Source organism: Bemisia tabaci, chromosome 10 (genome assembly GCF_918797505.1).
Source record: "Bemisia tabaci chromosome 10, PGI_BMITA_v3".
Classification (NCBI taxonomy): Eukaryota; Metazoa; Arthropoda; class Insecta; order Hemiptera; family Aleyrodidae; genus Bemisia; species Bemisia tabaci.
This window is the reverse complement of record NC_092802.1, coordinates 33,352,482-33,371,910: the sequence shown is the minus strand read 5'-3', so window position 1 is coordinate 33,371,910 and position 19,429 is coordinate 33,352,482. Positions and strand designations below refer to the sequence as shown.

Sequence of the window (19,429 nt, the reverse complement as noted above, 5' to 3'; positions counted from 1 at the left end):
CTCAGATGAGGCAAAAAAATGTTTGTGTGAAAATTCTCCATTGTTTGATCAATCCTGCAACCTCGGAATGGTGTTACGTTCCTCCGTCCGGGAGACGGCGAACTCTGGAGTATCTGCTCTAATAATCACCCCTTAAGTTAAGGGGGTAGTAGTAGTTAAGTTAAGTTAAGGTTAGGCCTTAACCCCCTGAATCGCCAATCATAATGTAAACCACAGGGACCTCCTCAAGAGAGGAACTATTTTAGGAACGAATATGAATCCAAGCCTTTTATAAACTGCTCTGGGAATTGGAACGGAGATTTCCGTGAAAAGGTATGCAATGCGATTCTCTGCTGAAATCTCGCGGAGTCAAACCCTGGGGTCGTTATCACAACGAGGGCGGACGTACGTATTCCCGATCAATTAAAATCACTCCCCCGCATTTGAATATGAATACGGTTGGGCTTAATAGGGTACTAGGTCAAATAAGCAGCTCTGAAGAGGGCCCGATGAAACTGTTCGTTTCGCTCTCTCTGGCGGGAAACTCATTTGCATTCCCAAGTGGGATAAAGGTTGAAACGGCCTACCACCTACCTCACGTCTTCCGCTAAGACGCCTCCATTGGAAGAATTTATGACGTCAATGAAAAGTGAGAAGCTTTGGGGCGTAAATTAGACCGTCTATCAACGTTCAATTTCCTTCGACTGGTATTTCTTCTGTGCTTAATCTATCAATTATTCAACCGTTGGCTTTAAATATGAAGATTTGGTATTATAATAATGTCTTGAAATTGGACCGCGTTAGGAAGAAAGGAACCAAGCCTCATAATTTACTGCCAAATTTGAATGGGCAATTTGATTTTCAACACAAATACGGTTGTAAGGGCAGGGTGTCTACTAACACAGGCTGGTCAAAAATAAGTTCTTTTACAGTGCTTTTTCAGTACATTCTCGAGAAATTCAGTACCTCCCCGAACAGAAAAATTCCGTACTTTTTCAGTACCTCCATTTGACGAAATTAGCAAAATTTCAAAAATTTGAAATTGCGACAAAAATGACAAAAAATTCCAAAAAAAATGCCGGACCTTTTTGCGGAATTTCCGCACTTTTTCAGTACTTCCGGACCGCCCTTGAAAAATCAGTACTATTTCCGGACTTGCCGGAAAGTCCGGACTTGCAGACACCCCGGCGGAGGTTTGTGCAAAATCCAGTGAATTTTCTGTATAGTACGAAGCCAAGTCCTTAAAATTTTCAAAGTCCGCACGAGCGTTCTCTTGTAAAAAAATTAATTGCCCAAATATAGGAAACATCTGATGCGGCTTGGTCCCTATCTGCTAAACGCGGTCCAAATTACAGTTTGAAGGCTGGATTTTTACGCTGAAATGGGTAATTAGTTTCAAATGGTCCTTCAAAAAATGCAAACCGTTGCATAATCACGACCGCAACAGCGTCAACACTCGCCAGTGGTTCAAAACGTCCAATACTCATCTAAAATGCGTTCTGATTGAGGACAAGGCGGATAAAGAATGGTGGTCGCATCTCGTACCCTCTTGACGTCACGATTGTAAACAAACCCAACTGCGGAGTTAGGGGGTTTGAGGTTTACGCTGCACTCTAACGCTACAAGGTATTGTATAGTCACTTATCATTGTAAGTATTTCTGGCGTTGATAGCCCGAATTTAAAGTGAAATTACTGCGGTGTATTTTATTTTGCTATCTTTATCAGTAAATAATTTAAAAACCGTGAGAGGTTTTTTTTTTTTTTTTAATATTTCTTATTTTCTCCATGGGTACCTGATTATCAATATAATTTTTCGGGGGATCCCCCGAACCCCCTTGTCTGGGGGGAGTCCTCCCTTTGTTTTTCAGAAATCCCCGACCCCCTCTCCGTTTTTCCAATTTTCACACTTGTCTCCCAAATTTCCGAAAGTACAAATTTCTCCTGGAAGCATCAAAAAGAAGAATGATTGGACGTTATTTCCAAATTTCTAAGGAAAAACTACCGCATTACAGCTCTCAAAAATCCGAAATATACTAAGTCCAAAATGATAGGTCCAGTTTCGTCAGAAAGTTGCACATGTGCGTGAAGGAACGAGCCCATCGGGTACATTTCTTTAAACACAAATTTCAGCCAGAAATATTAAACATTAGAATGATTGTAACTTCCTTGCAAATTCTCAGTAAAAATTAACTCAGACTACGATCTGAAAGCGTTTCATTAGGAAGGAAAACTCATAATTCCGTTTGGAAGTTGTATGAGCCTCGCGCCGCGGCATCGCATCGGGTACACTTCGGGTACATTTCAAATCGCGCGGTAAAAGCCCGTACCCTCTGCACGTCACACATCTTCAAGATGGCAGCCAAAATCGAAATGCGACCACCATTCTTTATCCGCCTTGGATTGAGGATATCACCTCGAGATTTGTTCTGTTAAAAGGTAAAGCTCTCCAGAGATGAAACGTTGAACTTTGAGGGACTCGATAAACTTTCACATGAAAACGGTTGTGCGGATTTATGCCTAAATTTCGGTGAGTTTTCTGCATAGTGCGAAGCAAGTTCCTTAAAACTTTCAAAGGAATCCGCACAAACGTTCTCTTGTATAAAATTGAGTGCTCAGTTAAATTGGCAATAGCGAGTGCGGCTTGGATTCTTTTCTGCTAAACGCGGTCCAAATATCCTCGAGGCTACTATATATCGATTAAAAAAGTAACAATCCTGACGATTTCAAGAAATATATCTTCAAAATCTTCAGACGCAAGTTTTTGAAATTAGAGGCTCCAGTCGAGACACTCCAGAAAACTTCTCGGAATTATTTCGAAAGGGCCCTCGAGGAGGCTCAGTAGACACAGGAAAGTTTTCAAAGCAAGGTAGTTCTAAGGAGCGCCTAGAAATTCCCGCTTCATTCCTGATATGAGCTGAAACTTGGATTCATAGAACAAAGGCGGGCGTTTGCGAAAGGGCGACTTCCCAGCATCACGTGGACTTAACAGGAGTTCCAGCGCGGCAAAGCGGCACACAGCGTCGCTACTACGACAAAAGCGCGTATCTCGATTTCCGCAAGAGCCCCAGAAAGCATTGATTCATAAGTAGAACTGGGCTTAACGTGGAAAGTCAGATACGCCCTTACGTCAGAGGAGCGATGAGAGGTGAGTAACGCACACGGATGAGGCATGGTAAGTTTTGCTGACTAACGGGGAGGCGTTGCCAAATTTGTTTGAAGAATTCACACTGAAAAAAAATTCTCGGCGATTTTACCACGGTCCGTTGGTACCTTTACCATCTCAGTTTTTTTTACCAATTATTGGTAATTTCACCGAGACGGGCTGGTAAGCTTACCTAAAAACCGGTATTGTTACTGTTTTTTTCAGGTAAGAGTACCACGTTTATTGGTAATCAATTCCCGGTAACTTTGCCATTTCATCTCGGTAATTCTACCACAGTCGATAAAAAATATTGGCGTTTTTACCAAGGTCCAGTAAAATTACCGAGAAAGTTCAATAATTTTACCGGAATTTCTAAGTACAATTACCAATTCCATGAATGGTAATTTAACCAAGAAAAACCTGGGATCAAATAGAACCCTGAATTCTTGGTAATTTTACCCTTTTCTTAGTAAATACACCGAGATTTTTTTTTTTCAGTGCACGGGGAGAAAGAGGTAAGGGTTCGTTCCCAACTTGGACATTTCCAATTGGTCAGGGTAGTGCCCCGATTAATTAGGTTACTACCCAAATGCTGCGGTACTACCCAAAATCGAGTTACGGTACTATCACAATGAATTTGAAATGTCCATATCATCTAACAAATTGGGGAAGTACCACAATTTAAGGGATAAACCCCGACACTTTTTTCCCCGTGATTCACGTGTCTGCAAATGCCTACGGGCAAATAGCTACATTTCTTTTTGAGGCTCAGGAAATTGAGAATCTTCGGCTGATATTCGGCAAAGAATGCTTTGATCTGCAAATAAGAATGTTTGGGAATATTTCAGATCATTCAGGGGCCGATTTAATGATTTCTAGAGCTTTGATAATTTCATTGTGCTTCAAAGAATACAAAGTATTTAGAATTTTGATAATGATTTAAATTTTCGACGCACATACTTATCGCAAAGTTTTAAGAGAGGTTCAAAGTTTGATGAATTCTAATGTTTAACTTGTAGGGAAATCGATATCTTCTCGACAGAATAAGGCATCGGAAATATTTGAAATGTGACCTCTGCTAATACGCTCAGCAAAATGCTTGATTTGACTACTTTATACTTATACTTTATACTTTAATTATACATCGGTTACAATATACTTACAACTCGCTTTATACTTAAAACTTATATCCTTTAGAACAGCGACACTTTGGGACGAATCTACTAGACGGATCATTTTTGTAAGCAGTAGGGTCGGTTTTCGCTGTCTTGTGCTTTGCGATAAATTTAATTTAAATCCTCTGAAACCCGGCAATGCTGCTCATAAACGTGACTTATTAAGCTGTACTTCATGGGATCTTGTTCGGCTGATGATATACTGGTCGAAAAATGCGCCGCTCAGAACGAAGCTCTGATTGCTCCTTACAATTTATAATCAACGCTATGATATCATATTCAAGAGTAAAATAGATGTGAAGCAATGGTGTTGGAGCAGGGAAATTGGATCTTTTCATGATTACTTGCATAGGACCTTTTTTCTGCGCGCTATGCGAGGCTGGGCTGGAGGTATTCTGCCCTGGTGCCGTGCTAAGGAAGAACGCCGTATAAACCATCAAGAGTTGCCAAATTTCCTTCGATAAAATACGCATTTTCAAGAAAACTGTTGGATAGTTTTCTTCAAATTTTTCAGGCAATTTGGTACACACGTAAATCTAAAATATCTCAAAATTTCAGGGAAAACTATGCTCAACATGCCTGTCGATTGCATCGTTTATCTGAGGAAATTCGGCAACTTTCGAATGCACATACGGTGTTTTTCCTCAGCATGACAGTATTCCTGTGCCTAACTCCTAGAAAAAGTGTATTTTCTTTCCCTTTCCGCCCCGGACTGCTTTTAGCCGACTATGAATACAAATTGGACGTAATTATGCTAAAAGGAACTATGTGCATAGGGTTTGCGTATGACATAGTTCCTTTTAGCATGAATGCGTCCAATTTTATAATACTTAAAAATCAACAACGACCAGTCTACCTACGTAATCAAGGTTACTATCGAAGACTGCACGTTATGTAACATGTATACGCCTCGGAGAGTCTGGATCATATTCTGTTTAATTGTCCAATGGACAACGAGAGCGTTACGCCATTTTGCTTTAACGTGTTGAAGGATAGGGATCTACGTCTCAAAAGCGTCACAAAGGGGTGGGGGGAGTCAAAAATGCCGAAAAAACGCGTTGCAAAATTTGGATTACATTTGCGATAAGAAACCATTATCTCCATCCACGAAAGCACCGTCTTGCATGGGGAAACCAATGGCTCATATGTTGTTAAAAAATTAGCAAGAAATCGTGGTTTCTAATTGAAAAATGTGGTCCATTTAGGGATAGCCTCTCGACGGTAGGATGTAATCGTCAGGGTCGCCACAGAATAAAAAAGTCAACATTTTTTTTCTTTTTTTCTTGGAAAATGACAATACTTCCTCTATCCGCGAGGGGAGCGAGAAAGTAAAAAATGAAATTCCCTGACGTTTGCCCTGATTTCCCTGACACATTTTCGTGAAATTCCCTGACAATCGAATATATTATGCCAGATAATTAAAAATACACAATTAGAAATAGTTTTCAGGCAATATTTGTGGTTTGAAACGTCAAACTCAATCTAGAAAGGATATAAAGGTGACTTGACAATTTTTCCCTAACATTTCCAGGTTTTCCCTGACATTTCCAGATTTTCCCTGAATTTTTAGAATTCCCGGTATTCCCTAACTATGGTAAACCTGAGGAGCTTCAGTGTTGGTTCACTTTCGAACCGAACGATTCATTTTCCGATCAGCAAAAGCTCCCTTCATCATCCCTTTCCCCGGTCGCTAGCAACCCTGCAATCATCCAGGAAACACACGACAGGAACTGGAACTCGCCGACACTCTCCTCATATTTCACCCCGACAAATTCACCGGGGACGGGGGGAGGGGGTTGGCAGGTGCACGCACCACGCACGTACGATGTGTCACAACGTCAGCCAGTGACCTCCTGACCCCCTGGACGCCGCGCCGAGGCCGTGTCGGTTGCCCGCGGGCTCAGCACAAAACCGCAGCCCCCCCCCCCCATCCCGCGGGGGGCGTAATGGGGAGGGCAACGCGGGGGGGGGGGATAAACAAATAGGCCCTGCGGTGCCGGGTGCCGGGTGTCGGGGATCTTTTTCCCAGATGCGCTCCGGCCGCGGCCGCACAGTGGATCGAGTCAATTAGAGAGGTCGAACATGAACTTTTTTACTAAAACTGCAAAAATGTTTATTTCGTCACATTTTAACTTTCCAGGGGTACCAAGAGAAGGAAATTTTACGAGGAAACCAGTGGGACCACTTTCAGAACCTAGACAATTCTGTATAATTGGAGTTATAAGCGTTCAGGGTGTCTACTAAAACAGGCGGGCAAAAAATCAGTACTTTCACGGTACTTTTTCAGAACATTCCCAAAAAATTTAGTACCTACTCAATAGAAAAATTCAGTACTTTTTCAGTACCTCCATTGGAAAAAACTTGAAAAATTTGAATATCTCGCTCAAATTGAGACAAGAATGACCAAAAAATGAAAAAAATTCCGGACTTTTTGCGAAATTTCCGCACTTTCTTAGTACTTCCGGACCTCTTTAAAAAATCGGTACTATATTTTCGGACTTTCCAGAAATTCCGAACTTGTAGACACCCTGGCCGTTTTAAGTGTCCAAATGGAGATGTTGCATGTGTGGGGGATTTGCGATTTGACTGTTGATTCTTCTGTAAAAGTTCGCGAGAAACACGATGGTACCACTGGTTTCCTCTGAAATCAACTCCCAAGCTCAAAAAAAGCTCTCAAGTTGAGGCCAAAATGGAGGGAATATCCCACGCTATCCTGAGAGTCCACCTCTACATCAAGACAAACTCTCCATGCAAAGATAGGGAGCAAATACATTGACAGGGCTGCCACTTTATTTGGGTACTCTAAAACTGAAAACACGGCATCACTGCTAATGTATTTGCTCCCTATCTTCACATGGAGAGTTTGTTTTGATGTAGAGGTGGACTCTCAGGATATCGTGGGATATCCCCTCCGTTTTGGCCTCAACTTGAGAGCTTTTTTTGAGCTTGGGAGTTGACTTCAGAGCAAACCAGTGGCACCATCGTGTTTTTTGCCAACTTTTACACAAGAATCAACAGTCAAATCGCAAATCCCTCACACATGCAACATCCCCATTATGTCCGAGCTCTCCGATTGGCTCGGTCCACTGTGCTCCGGCTCCTCCCTAATTAATCCAGCTTTAATCTCTCAATCTGCTGCTGTTTCTGCCGTTGTGAACATTAATCAAGAGTTCGAAACTCCGAGCCGCGGAATAGTTTCCATTTCTCACGCGGCCGCCGCGCCGCGTTGTTGCTGGGTCGCGCTTCCGATTGGCCGCTGAAGCCGGGCGGATTTTTACAAAAGCCGGAGCGGGGAATTCGCGATTCGATCGAGTTGCACGCAGGTTAGGAATTTAGCGGACAGGCCTGTAATGCTAGTGGTTTACTGTAAAATTAAATCGAAAGCCCCGTAAAAGCTTTCGAGTTTGAGGCCGTAACAGTTACAGCGGTCCGAAAATTTCCCCGTTGTGAAGGGCCACTGTTTCATGCTGGAATATCACGCTGAATTTGACGGCTAATGGACGTATTTCTGTCAAACGGACTTGGATTGGCGGCGGAACCGGGCGTCGGGCTCACTCCGTCCTATACTCGCAATGTTTTTCCATGGCGCTTAGTTCCGTTTGACAGAACGCGCTATCCGGCATTCTAAATTCCTCAAAAGGAACTCCAATTGGCGCTTAGTTCCGTTTGACAGAAATACGTCCTATAGAGGGTATCTAAACTCCGGGGTGAAATGCATTCTGGGTCAGTAGCAAAGCGTGAATGATATGATAAAATGTTTTTCTATATCCTTATGTTTTGATTGAGGAGTTTTTTGGATTTCTCTCTCTTTTGAAATAAGGTTTTTATTTTTTTTTTTGTTGGTAATCTACATGTGAGTCTACAACTCACAAAGCGCGGAAGTTGTGTGGTTACGTGCTTTTGGAGATTCTTAGGGCTGCATGGACGGCTAATCGGTGAAACGCATCATGCGACTCGAGATCCTTAACTTGTGGGTTTAAACCTCACAAAGCGCAGAAGTTTTGCGGTTAAGTGCTTTTGGAAATTCTAAGGGCTGCATACACGGCTAATCAGTCGAGCGCATCATGTGAGACGAGATCTTTCACTTGTGAGTTTAAAACTCACAAAGCGCGGAAGTTGTGTGGTTACTTGCTTTTGGAGATTCTAAGGGCTGCATGGACGGCTAATCGGTCAAACGCATCATGCGACTCGAGATCCTTAACTTGTGGGTTTAAACCTCACAAAGCGCAGAAGTTTTGCGGTAAGGTGCTTTTGGAGATTCTTAGGGCTGCATACATGGATAACTAGTCGAACGGATGATGCGATTCGAGATCCTTCACTTGTGAGTTTAAAACTCACAAAGCGCGGAAGTTGTGTGGTTACGTGCTTTTGGAGATTCTAAGGGCTGCATGGACGGCTAATCGGTCAAACGCATCAAGCGACTCGAGATCCTTCACTTGTGAGTTTAAACCTCACAAAGCGCAGAAGTTTTGCGGTTAAGTGCTTTTGGAAATTCTAAGGGCTGCATACACAGCTAATCAGTCGAGCGCATCATGTGAGACGAGATCTTTCACTTGTGAGTTTAAAACTCACAAAGCGCGGAAGTTGTGTGGTTACTTGCTTTTGGAGATTCTAAGGGTTACATACACGGCTAATTAGTCGAGCGCATCATGTGGTCGAGATCTTTCACTTGTGAGTTTAAAACTCACAAACCGCGGAAGTTGTGTGGTTACTTGCTTTTGGAAATTCTGAGGGCTGCATACACGGCTAATCGGTCAATCGCAACATGTGAGACGAGATCTTTCACATGATATCAACCCATTTAAAGCTACGGCAAGGAATCGATTACAGTAAAAGCTCACTAAGTCGAACTACGATAAAGTCGAATTTTTTTTTCGGTCCCTAGACAAGCCCATAAGTTAAGTTGAAAATCGGTTAAGACGAATTGCCGCTTATGTCGAACTTTTTGTCGGTCCCTACACAATTCGACTTGGCGAGCTTTCACTGTAAAAGAGTGGTCGTTGCGAACACCTAGTCTATCGATCATTGCCCATAGGTTTAAAGGACAGATCAATCGATACATCGCAAAGCACGCCACACCACTGCTCCGGATTCCATACCGAGATTTAGATTTCCAACAGTCTACGAAGCAATCAGCGATTCCAACAGAGGAAGGGAAGAGCGATATTCAAGCGGTTTCTCGGGAAAAGTTGCGGAACTGAAAGCGGCAGGAGTCTGCGAGGCTGATAGAGTTGGGAACTTGCGAGCGGCTGCATGGCTGCTCATTAGATTGATAGCTGCGCTTTATTGGCACGTCACTTGCCTGACGTCCTTTAGTGATATAAAGCTCTTAGGGGTGAGGTTTTGTCGCCGTGTCGCCGGCGAAAATGCAACCCTTGCATCTGATAATGCGCCTGGGAAGGGCTGCTTGTCCTCCAAGGGCGGAGATAAGTAACCACATTATTCCCGGCAACTCCTGTTTTTGATGCATCCAGGATTTGGAGAACCCAAATGGGATTGCTTATATCGTCGTTTCTCTCAGCCAGGGTGTCTACGAAAACAGACTGACCTGAAATCAGTACTTTTTCAGTACATTCCCAAGGAATTCAGTACCTCCTCAACAGAAAAATTCAGTACTTTTTCAGTGCCTCCAATTGACGAGATTCGAAAAATTTCAAATTTTTGCTCAAATTGCGACAAAAATGTCACAAAATGAAAAAAATTTCCGGACCTCCTTGCGGAATTTCCGCACTTTTCCAGTGTTTCCGGACCGCCCTTAAAAAATCAGTACTATTTCCGGACTTTCCGGAAATTCCAGACTTTTAGACACCCTGCTCACGAAAGAACGTAACTATATTTCAATGTTGATACATTTCCCCTCTCAAATTGCATATTAAACAGGAGAAACTTGGATATTTCTAACTGAAATTTTCCCTGATTTTTCCTCGGATTTCATGCAAGAACCAGCAAAATTTTGGATAAAAATTGCAAAGAGGCATTTTTGTAAAATACAGTAATTTTTTAGTCAATTCGGCAGCCTTGGAATGGGGTAACGTTCCTTCGTACGGGAGACGACGATATGGGACAGAGATTTCAAATTTTACAATAAATGTATCATCTGCTTGAAAAATATTGAAGTCAAGTGGAGGTGACATGAAAGGTACGTAATTGGTAAGTAGCAGTGACCTCGGTAAGTCTTACAGTCCCTGAACTGAATGATTTCAGGATTCGATGAACCGACATAGGATTGCTACCATAGACCGCAGATGATCTAATTCCAAGATAAATCTGATCGAACAAATTTCAAATAAAGTGAACTTGGGTGACGTAAAATGTGCACACTTAGATTTTTTCGCTCGTTGACAGTGTGCCTAATTCAGGAGATTTTGGAAACGCCCTGAGAATTTAAGAGAGAATTTCCTTACTTCCTCATGTCTTTTCTGACCAGAACAAAAATTATGACGTAGCGTTTTTGACCGAGACGTCAGTGATGTACCAAAATGCACGAAAAGGTGAAGAATTTCTTCTGATAATTTTAAAACTGAAATTTTCAGTTTCTTAATGGTGATTTTTGTTTTTTGAAAAATTAGAGCAACTCAAAGGATTAGGAGAAATCTATACGATGAAAAAGCTGCAGCTCATTGATAAAAACTACCACATTTCCGCTATAAAAAGTCTGTTGATTTTGTCCCTGACTTTTTTCCTGATTAAATCCTGTGAAAATCCTGAGGTCTTACAACGGTATTAGGATTCTCTATTTTGCAGTTCTCTCAATATAACTCTAGGATAAATTTAAAATAATCTAAAAGAAACTGGAGCGAGGTGCATCTCATGAATTAATTTCCATACTTAAATTAAATTCCCGGTGATTTTAAGGTGAAAAATTAGTCAGAGTAAAAGTATAAAGCGCATTATTCAGATCCCTATTTTACGTTTAGAAACTAATCTAAAAACTAATCTACTCCCTCTGTTTTCATAAAAAAAAAAAAAAAAAAAAAAAAAACCCAGAAATTTCGCTCGCTATCGACCGAACAGCGAAAGGAGAGCGAGAATTGTGTCTGGCAACCGCACGTACCAAGTTGACTCAAATCGAAACCGACACCTGATTGGTTGGAGGGAGGAGGGGAGGGGGCGACAACAAATCAAAAAACATGAAAAACGGTGATACCAAAAACAGGACACGTTACGTTACGCCGATAAATGGATGATTGAAACAGGGCACTCCAGTTTCTGCTCACTCCTCACGTTTCGAAACGGACAGAAAGCGAATTGATCATGCAGAGGAAAATGTATCATTTTACGCTTTTGAAAAAATTCAAATCGACCGCCAATCCACCGATAATAATCCTGCTCATAATTCTCTGATTCCTCGAATTTTCATTTCTTGTCATGGTTCGTTGGAGAGGTTTTCTGAGCCGTGTGCTGATTATTGAAGTTGAAAGACAGAGCTATAGACAAAGGTAACAAAAAGGAAACGGAGCGATCCTATTGGCAGGGTTGCAATTTTTCATGAAAAATAAAATCTTGAAATTTCAGGAAAATGCGAAAAATATTGAAAAATATTTTCTAAATTAAATGAAAGGCTACTGGATTTTCATTTTTGGTGTTTTTCAGTACGTATTGCATACCCAGCCCCTGGAAATATCTTTCATAATTTACACAACTTTGTGTAACACAGCTGTGTGTAACACCGTTGTGTGTAACACAGTAGTGTGTAACACAGTTGTGTGCAACACAGTTGTGTGCAACACAGTGTGTGCAACACAGGTGTGCACAGTCGTGTGTAACACAGACGTGTGTAACACAGTCGTGTGTAACACAGTCGTGTGTAACACAGTCGTGTGTAACACAGTCGTGTGTAACACAGTTGTATGTTACACAATTTTCCACCTATTGGTGGAAGCGGGCGATTGCGATGGAAAAATGGAATGAGCCGGGTATCTGATGGTAACCCAAGAGCCACTCCGTAAGTCCGTACTAAGTCAATTATTTTCCTTCAGACCACCCGTTTCAACAAATATACGTCAATTAAAATACGTTAATTCGTTCAAGCTTTGAATTCATGTCACTTCTCCCTTCGGCCTCATGGTTAACCAGTAAAGTGGCACAATCTGACAACGCTGTTGCTTGGAATCGACCCGAGATTCTTGACCTGCCGTAACATGGCTTCGAGCCGCGGTGCCTACGGAGTGGCCCACGCGAAAAAAATGCTTGGAGGTGCAAAACCTACAAGCCGGCCGCTTCCTCCAGATGTTCGCAAAGTTGTCAACGACATAATCCGTGCGGAGCCCGTATTTCATCGGCTCAAAGGCGTCACCTCATCGTTAAATTGAAAGTTAACTCCCATTCGACACATTTAAATTAATTGACATCCGCTCATCCTATGCGTGCAGACAAGAATGAGCATGCTTTTACAAATTCATGTACTTTGTGCATGCATGTATGTTTCGCCTGAACATGCTTCCTATTTCCCTCTCTGTGATAATTGAATCGATATCTCACAACGATTCAGGTCTTAATGGCTTGTATTGTAGTAAGGCACCGTCAAATAAGCATACAAACCAATGAATCACATTCAAAATCTCTCACTGAAAAAAAAATCTCGGCGTTTTTACCAAGGTCCGTTGGTACCTTTACCATCTCACTTTTTTTTACCAATTATTGGTAATTTTACCGAGACAGACTGGTAAACTTATCTAAAAACCGGTATTTTTACTGTTTTTTTAGGTAAGAATACCACTGTTATTGGTAATCAATTCCCGGTAACTTTGCCATCTTATCTCGGTAATTCTACCAAAGTCGATAAAAAATATTGGCGTTTTTACCAAGGTCCAGTAAAATTACCGAGAAAGTTCAATCATTTTACCGAGATTTCGGGGTAAAATTACCAATTCCATAAATGGTACTTTTACCAAGAAAAAACTGGGATCAAATAGAACCCTGATTTCTTGATAATTTTACCATTTTCTTAGTAAATGCACCGAGATTTTTTTTTCAGTGTTACCTTGGAATGAGGGTAGGCTACTTCGTCTAGGGAACGACAATACTTCACGTGAAATTTCACGAGTTTAAATCTAACAACATTTCGCCGGCATGGACCTGGGTAAACGGGAATTGCTGTTGGGCATGCGAGGGAGGATGAGGTACTTACGAGGGTATGGCGGTGAGGTACTGGAGGAGGCGGCGGTAGTCGTCAGGTTTGGCGCGCTCCCGGCGGGGGGTCGCCGGGAAGGTGAGGACCGGGCCACCGCGGAGGTCCCGCCCCCCGCTCAGGAGCGCCAGCCGCTCTTGCAGAAGCGTCATCACATCCAGGGCTCGTGGACCGTCCATGGCAACTCCCACCTGACACACAACACGAGAAAAAAACACATTAAATACAGGTGTGATGAAAAAAATCTCGCACGAAATCGAGAAGAAAACTGCCGTGATAGCAAAGAGAGCAAAAAAAACTGAAGTACGCATCTTTTTTTTTAAAATACAGAATACATATTCTGCATTGTTCAAATGATAAATCTGTAAAAATTTCAAGAAATGATTAACATTAGTTTTCCTGTGAAGGAATTTAGTGGGACCAGAAGGCTACAACGTTGCAAATCTAAATGTGTGTTCCTTTTACATTCACCAACTTGTATAACTTGAAAATAAACTTGCAAACGGACTTGTTACTCGTGAATACGCATTGAAAAATTGCAACGTCGCAAATTGAGGTATGGATACATTTTACTTCACAGTCGGTGATGAGAAAATGCGTAACTGCGCACGCTTCAGTGTGGAATATTAGTGGCAATCGTGATCTTCCGCCGTCAATTCGAAGCGATACTGTTGAAGGCGCTTTGAGCAACTATATCACCTCGGAAGTGTTGCACAGTATCAGACGGAAATGAAGGCGCACTAACGTTTGCAAACCGACTGGCATCGTAGAGTCCTTCTGAGCGGACGATATGCGGCTTCTTGTTCTTGTTAATTTCTTTTTTATTTTTTTTTCTATTTTAGCAGTTGATAATAGTGCCGTAAGGTACCGAAACGTCCTGCCTTGGTATTTTGTATTTTAGCCTTGTTTCCGCATTTTCCTGTGTTTTCGATTGTCGTTTCCGTTTCGGGCTGCTTTTACATTCTCTTTGTTTTCCACCGATATATCAGTCCATTTACAAACTTTAAAGCGCTTTTATTTTCGTCTGATACTGTGCAATACTTCTGTGATTGCGAATATTCCAATTCCCCGTCAAAAGATACTCCTCGGTACCAAGTTTCACGAAAATCGGTCGAACAGGAGCCGAGATGGCATTTTTGGCGACATCCACCATCTTAGATTTTCGAATTTTGAAAATTTGAGTTGAAATTCGAGTTCCCAGTCAAAATATGCCACTTGATATCAAGTTTCACAAAAATCGACGGAACAAGAACCGCATATCGCACAATCAGAAAGACTCTACGACGCTAGTCGGTTTGCAAACGTTAGTGCGCCTTCATTTCCGTCTGATACTGTGCAACACTTCCGAGGTGATATAGTTGCTTAAAGCGCCTTCAACACTATCGCTTCGAATTGACGGCGGGAGATCACGATTGCCACTGATATTACACTCTGGTGCGTGCGCAGTTACGCATTTTCTCATCGCCGACTGTGAAGTAAAATGTATCCATATGTCAATTTGCGACGTTGCAATTTTTCATAGCGTATTCACGAGTAACAAGTCTGTTTGCAAGTTTATTTTCAAGTTATACAAGTTGGTGAATGTAAAAGGAACACACATTTAGATTTGGAACGTTGTAGCCTTCTGGTCCCACTAAATTACTTCACAAGAGAGCTAATGTTAATCATTTCTTGAAATTTTTACAGATTTATCATTTGAACAATACAGAATAGTCTGTATTTAAAAAAAAAGAAAAAGAAAAAAAGATGCGTACTTCAGTTTTTCTTTGAAAAAAATTTGTTTTATTCGCAAACAAAATGGTGTAATGAACACATTTTGCAACGTCGTCGCAATTGAAGTGTTTTCCAGCTTCCATTGTCACATAGTGTAAACACTAAATTTTATGTATTACAACTCTCCATTTAAAATTAGGGTCCTTCTGAGTCTGACCTACGATTGCGAAATTAAGTTGATTGAGGTTCATTTTTTTTCTATTAATATTTTCACCGATTGACTGCCCTGTCAGTTGAGAGTACATCAAAAATACGTTCTACAAGCAGTAGAAAGCCCTGAAAATGAAACATTCGAGAACGAACATCGAAAGATAACAGTGGCGTGGCCTGCTTTGCGATGTATCGATTGTTATGTCATTTAAACCTATGGAAAAGGATCGATAAACAGGTAGGTTTAAATGGCATAACAATCGATAAGTCGCAATTCACGCCACGCCACTGAAAGATAAATGGATCGCGTTAAGCAGAAAGGAATCATGCCACATCAGCTATTGCTAAATTGAATTTGGCATTTTAATTTTTTACAAGAGAAAAATTGTGCGCATTTTTGTGCAAATTTCCGTAAATTTTTTGCACAGTACGAAGCAAATTCAATAAAGTTTTCAAAAGCATCCGCACGAACGTTCTCTTGTAAAAAATTAAATTTCCCGGCTAAATTCAGCAGTAGCTGATGTGACTTGGTTCCTTTCTGCTGAAACCGGTCCAAACCTCCAGTGTATACGCGCCGTACTACTTCATTACTTTCTGGAATACTTCTTTCCCCCAATTTTTCCCCGTTTCGGCTGCTGTAAAACAATAGACTCATTCGAGGCTAGGAATGATCATTTGACAATGCCACGGTTATCACGTGGAATGCGGGTCTGAATTCACGGACATTCAGGTGGACATTAAAACAATAGGAGTATTAAGCGATTTTGTGTTGAGGAGGTCAGACAAGCTGTAAAATTATTATTACAGCCGCTGGTACGGTATTCAGAAATTGCTCCAAAAATTTTATGGAGGAAGATACTATCATTTCATCCAACGACCGAACCAAACGATTCAAATCGGCATTAATGATTGGATGAATACAGGGTGTCTAATTTCCTTGGCAAAGCTCTTTCCCTGATTTTTTCCTAATTTTCCATGATTTTCAGAAGCTCATTTTCGGATGAGAAACCGAAGTTTCCTCCCACTTTCCCGGGATTTTCTTGTGGAAAAGAATATAATTTTCCAGAATTTCGGATATGAATTTAGATTTTAATTAATTTTACAGCCAAACTATGCAGGAAGTATAATAAAATCGGCCACATTTGACCGTTAAATATGAAAACGAAATGATACCTAGGTGGTTGCAGAAGAGATTCCCGGTTTCTGGAGCATATTTCCTGATTTTCCTGTTAAATTTTCATTCCCTGATGAATCCCGGTTTTTCCCGGTTTATAAAAAACTAGACACCATGGATGAATATTACATTTGAAAAAAAAAAAAAACCCGGAAAATCGCCATTCCGAGCCACGGCATAAAGAGGTATCTTCGTCATAGAACTGTGTTCATGCCATACATGGATGCGATTTCTTTGATCACATTGAGGTATTGTCTACCGATTATTCTTGCGTTAAATTAAAGTGACGCATTGCAGTTAAACGTGTCACGTAAGAAGTCAGAATCACTTGCTATCGCTGGAGAGGCTGACGAAAATTAGAAATAAGCTAGCTGGAAAGGTGTGACTCAGTCATTTGGTGAGCATGGTGAAAAATCCGTAAAATCCAAGGTGCACTCTACTACAGAGTATGGACAAACGGGGTGCCGAAGTGGCATGCAGCGCTGAGAATAAGGGCCATCGAATGACGTCGCAAGTCGTACCGCCTTTGCCGCGCAGTTCAAAATGAGGTTCTGGCAGATCTGGAAGCTTCAATAAGCTATCAGATGAATTTGAAAAATCAATACAACTCAAAGTAACGAAAAACTTAACTAAGAATACGAAAAAATAACACGAAATTGACGAGACCCACTTACAGAACAGAAAGTAAATCAGCCAATTTTCAATATGGCGTCGCAGTCGTACCATTGGCCGCTGTCAACTCTACGCATTTCGACGACTTTCTAAAAATCCATTTGTCCATACCAGTAGTAGAGAGCACCTTCGTAAAATCCGAAAAATCGTGAAAATAATCCGAAATTCGAAAAATACATTTATAGTTCTATGTCAAAAATGCAACAGCCATGTGGCAATCGTAAGTAAAGATTATCCTCGCGAACAAAGGAACTTTTCTTCGGCTCGTCGACAATCTGCCGGTAAAAGTTAAAGACGTAAACGGTGAGATCTCAATAAGAAAGTGAAGAAAAGTTCTCAAACGAGCGATGGATCTAGCAGACCACGTAATGAGCCTATTCAATTTATTTATGCCTCATTACAGGCTACCGGCCTTGTTCACATGTCTTGCCCTCCTCGCTCCGTCCGTCGGTGGAATTTCCCGATAACTTCGAATGATGGATTAAGCTTTGCTGCATTCCTGAGAAAAAACTTCGAGAGTTAAGTGAGACGACTGAACTGAGAAAAATAGTTCGGTAACAGAAACTAAGCTACGGTTCATTTTTAACACCGAACTTACAATAATTAGTCGGTTCTGGTCAGTGGCGTGGCGTGCTTTGCGATACATCGATTGATCTGCAATTTAGACCTATGGAAAAGGATTGATCGAGGGTGCTCGCAAAGGACACTTCAATAATCGATTTTTTACCACAGCTTTAAATGGGGAAATATCGATAATCGATCGCTAACGCTTCGCCTTCGGTTCAGGAAACTGAAGTTTCCAGTCATGGGAATCAAAGGTCCAAAAAAGCTCGGTGGAATTAGACACGTAGTTCAGTATCTATTACCGAACTTTCATCCTCAGTGTAAGGCAGTAAGGCACCTGTAAATACAAAATGGATTACATTTTGCAATAAGGAGCAAATATTCGTCAACGATTTTTTTTCCACGCACCTGTTTTTTCCAGTAATTTACGTCCCCGCGTTTTTTCGGCACGGGAGTTTTGGTCCACGTGCCAGTTGAGACCCAAAGTTAATTGTCCCACATGTAAATACAAACGACAATTGCTCACGACGTTTTTGGATGAAAATACATAATGTATTGGAAGAATGAGGGTTTGCTTGTTTTTTTGTTTTGTCTGTTTGGTCCAACTGAGCATAATACAAAGTTGAGAGTTTTGGTAAAAATGGGGGAGCGTCAATTCCATGAGACAAAATTCACTAAAACTCTCTACACCTCTTTAGTGTAACAGGACTTAATTATCTTTCAAGAAATTCCCACCTTGTTATACCTGAACCGGATAAACCTCTATATTTGCCTTAGCTAAAGGCTCTTAGATTTGTCTTGTGTACTGATTTATTTTGCGAGGAAAGATATCTGTACTTTTAAAGGATGCCAGTCATTCTTAATACGTTCAATTTCGTATAATACTGTGCAACATCTCTGTTGTGAAATAGTTGCTTCGGGCGCCGCAGCACGGCGGGCGGGCGGCCAGCGCGGAGCGCGCATTGGCGCCTACAAACCTAAGTGGATACTTCACGCATTGCGCAATGCGTGAAGTATCCACTTAGGTTTGTAGGCGTCAGTCAGCCTCTTGCGCTGGCACTCTGGCAGCACGCCGCGCGCCGCTCCGCTCTGTTAGGCTTTGATATTTAGCGTTTTTTAACTCATGATTTTGAAATTTTAGCACACTCTGCATTGATTATTCTCATTTAAATCAATGGTAAAAAATATGTATCAATTTATCAAAGGAGAATAATAATATAATGTGTGTTTTTGAAATATTGGTGGTTCCGTGTCAAATTTAATGATTTCCAAAGCACTTTAATTTTTTCTTTTACATTTTGTGCTTTTGTTGTACTGTAGCGAGGTGTCCGCGCAACGAAACGCTCAAAATTTGACGTATTTGACTCTAAAAGATCGATGTACAAATGGGTTAAAACTAAAGATTGCGTGTTTCTTGGTTTTTTCCCCTCTTTTATTCATTTTCGCAGTTTCTGTGGGCACAACTGCGGCTCATTGAGATTAAAGTCGCTTGGAAAAGGTTTTACAAAAATTTGTCACGTTTTAAAAATACAAATGTTTTCAAAATGAAGAAATAATTTCGTAAAGAAAAAATAAAAAACTAATACCTATACTTATATAAGGTATATTGTACATTCAATATTGTAAGGATTTTAAGGATAGAAATAAAACCAAATATTCACCGATGACA

General features: G+C 41.1%; 1 protein-coding gene across 3 annotated transcripts in view; it reads right to left on the bottom strand.

Moving 5' to 3' along the window:
* Nucleotides 1–19,429, bottom strand: part of trio (trio Rho guanine nucleotide exchange factor) — a 441,213-nt gene that overhangs the window by 364,234 nt on the left and 57,550 nt on the right. For all 3 annotated transcript variants that reach the window (XM_019052145.2, XM_072304973.1, XM_019052154.2), the window contains exon 3: nt 13,428–13,618. In XM_019052145.2, coding sequence (XP_018907690.2) covers nt 13,428–13,606 — 179 coding nt within the window. In that variant the 5' untranslated portion in view covers nt 13,607–13,618. The remainder of the gene's footprint in view (nt 1–13,427; nt 13,619–19,429) is intronic.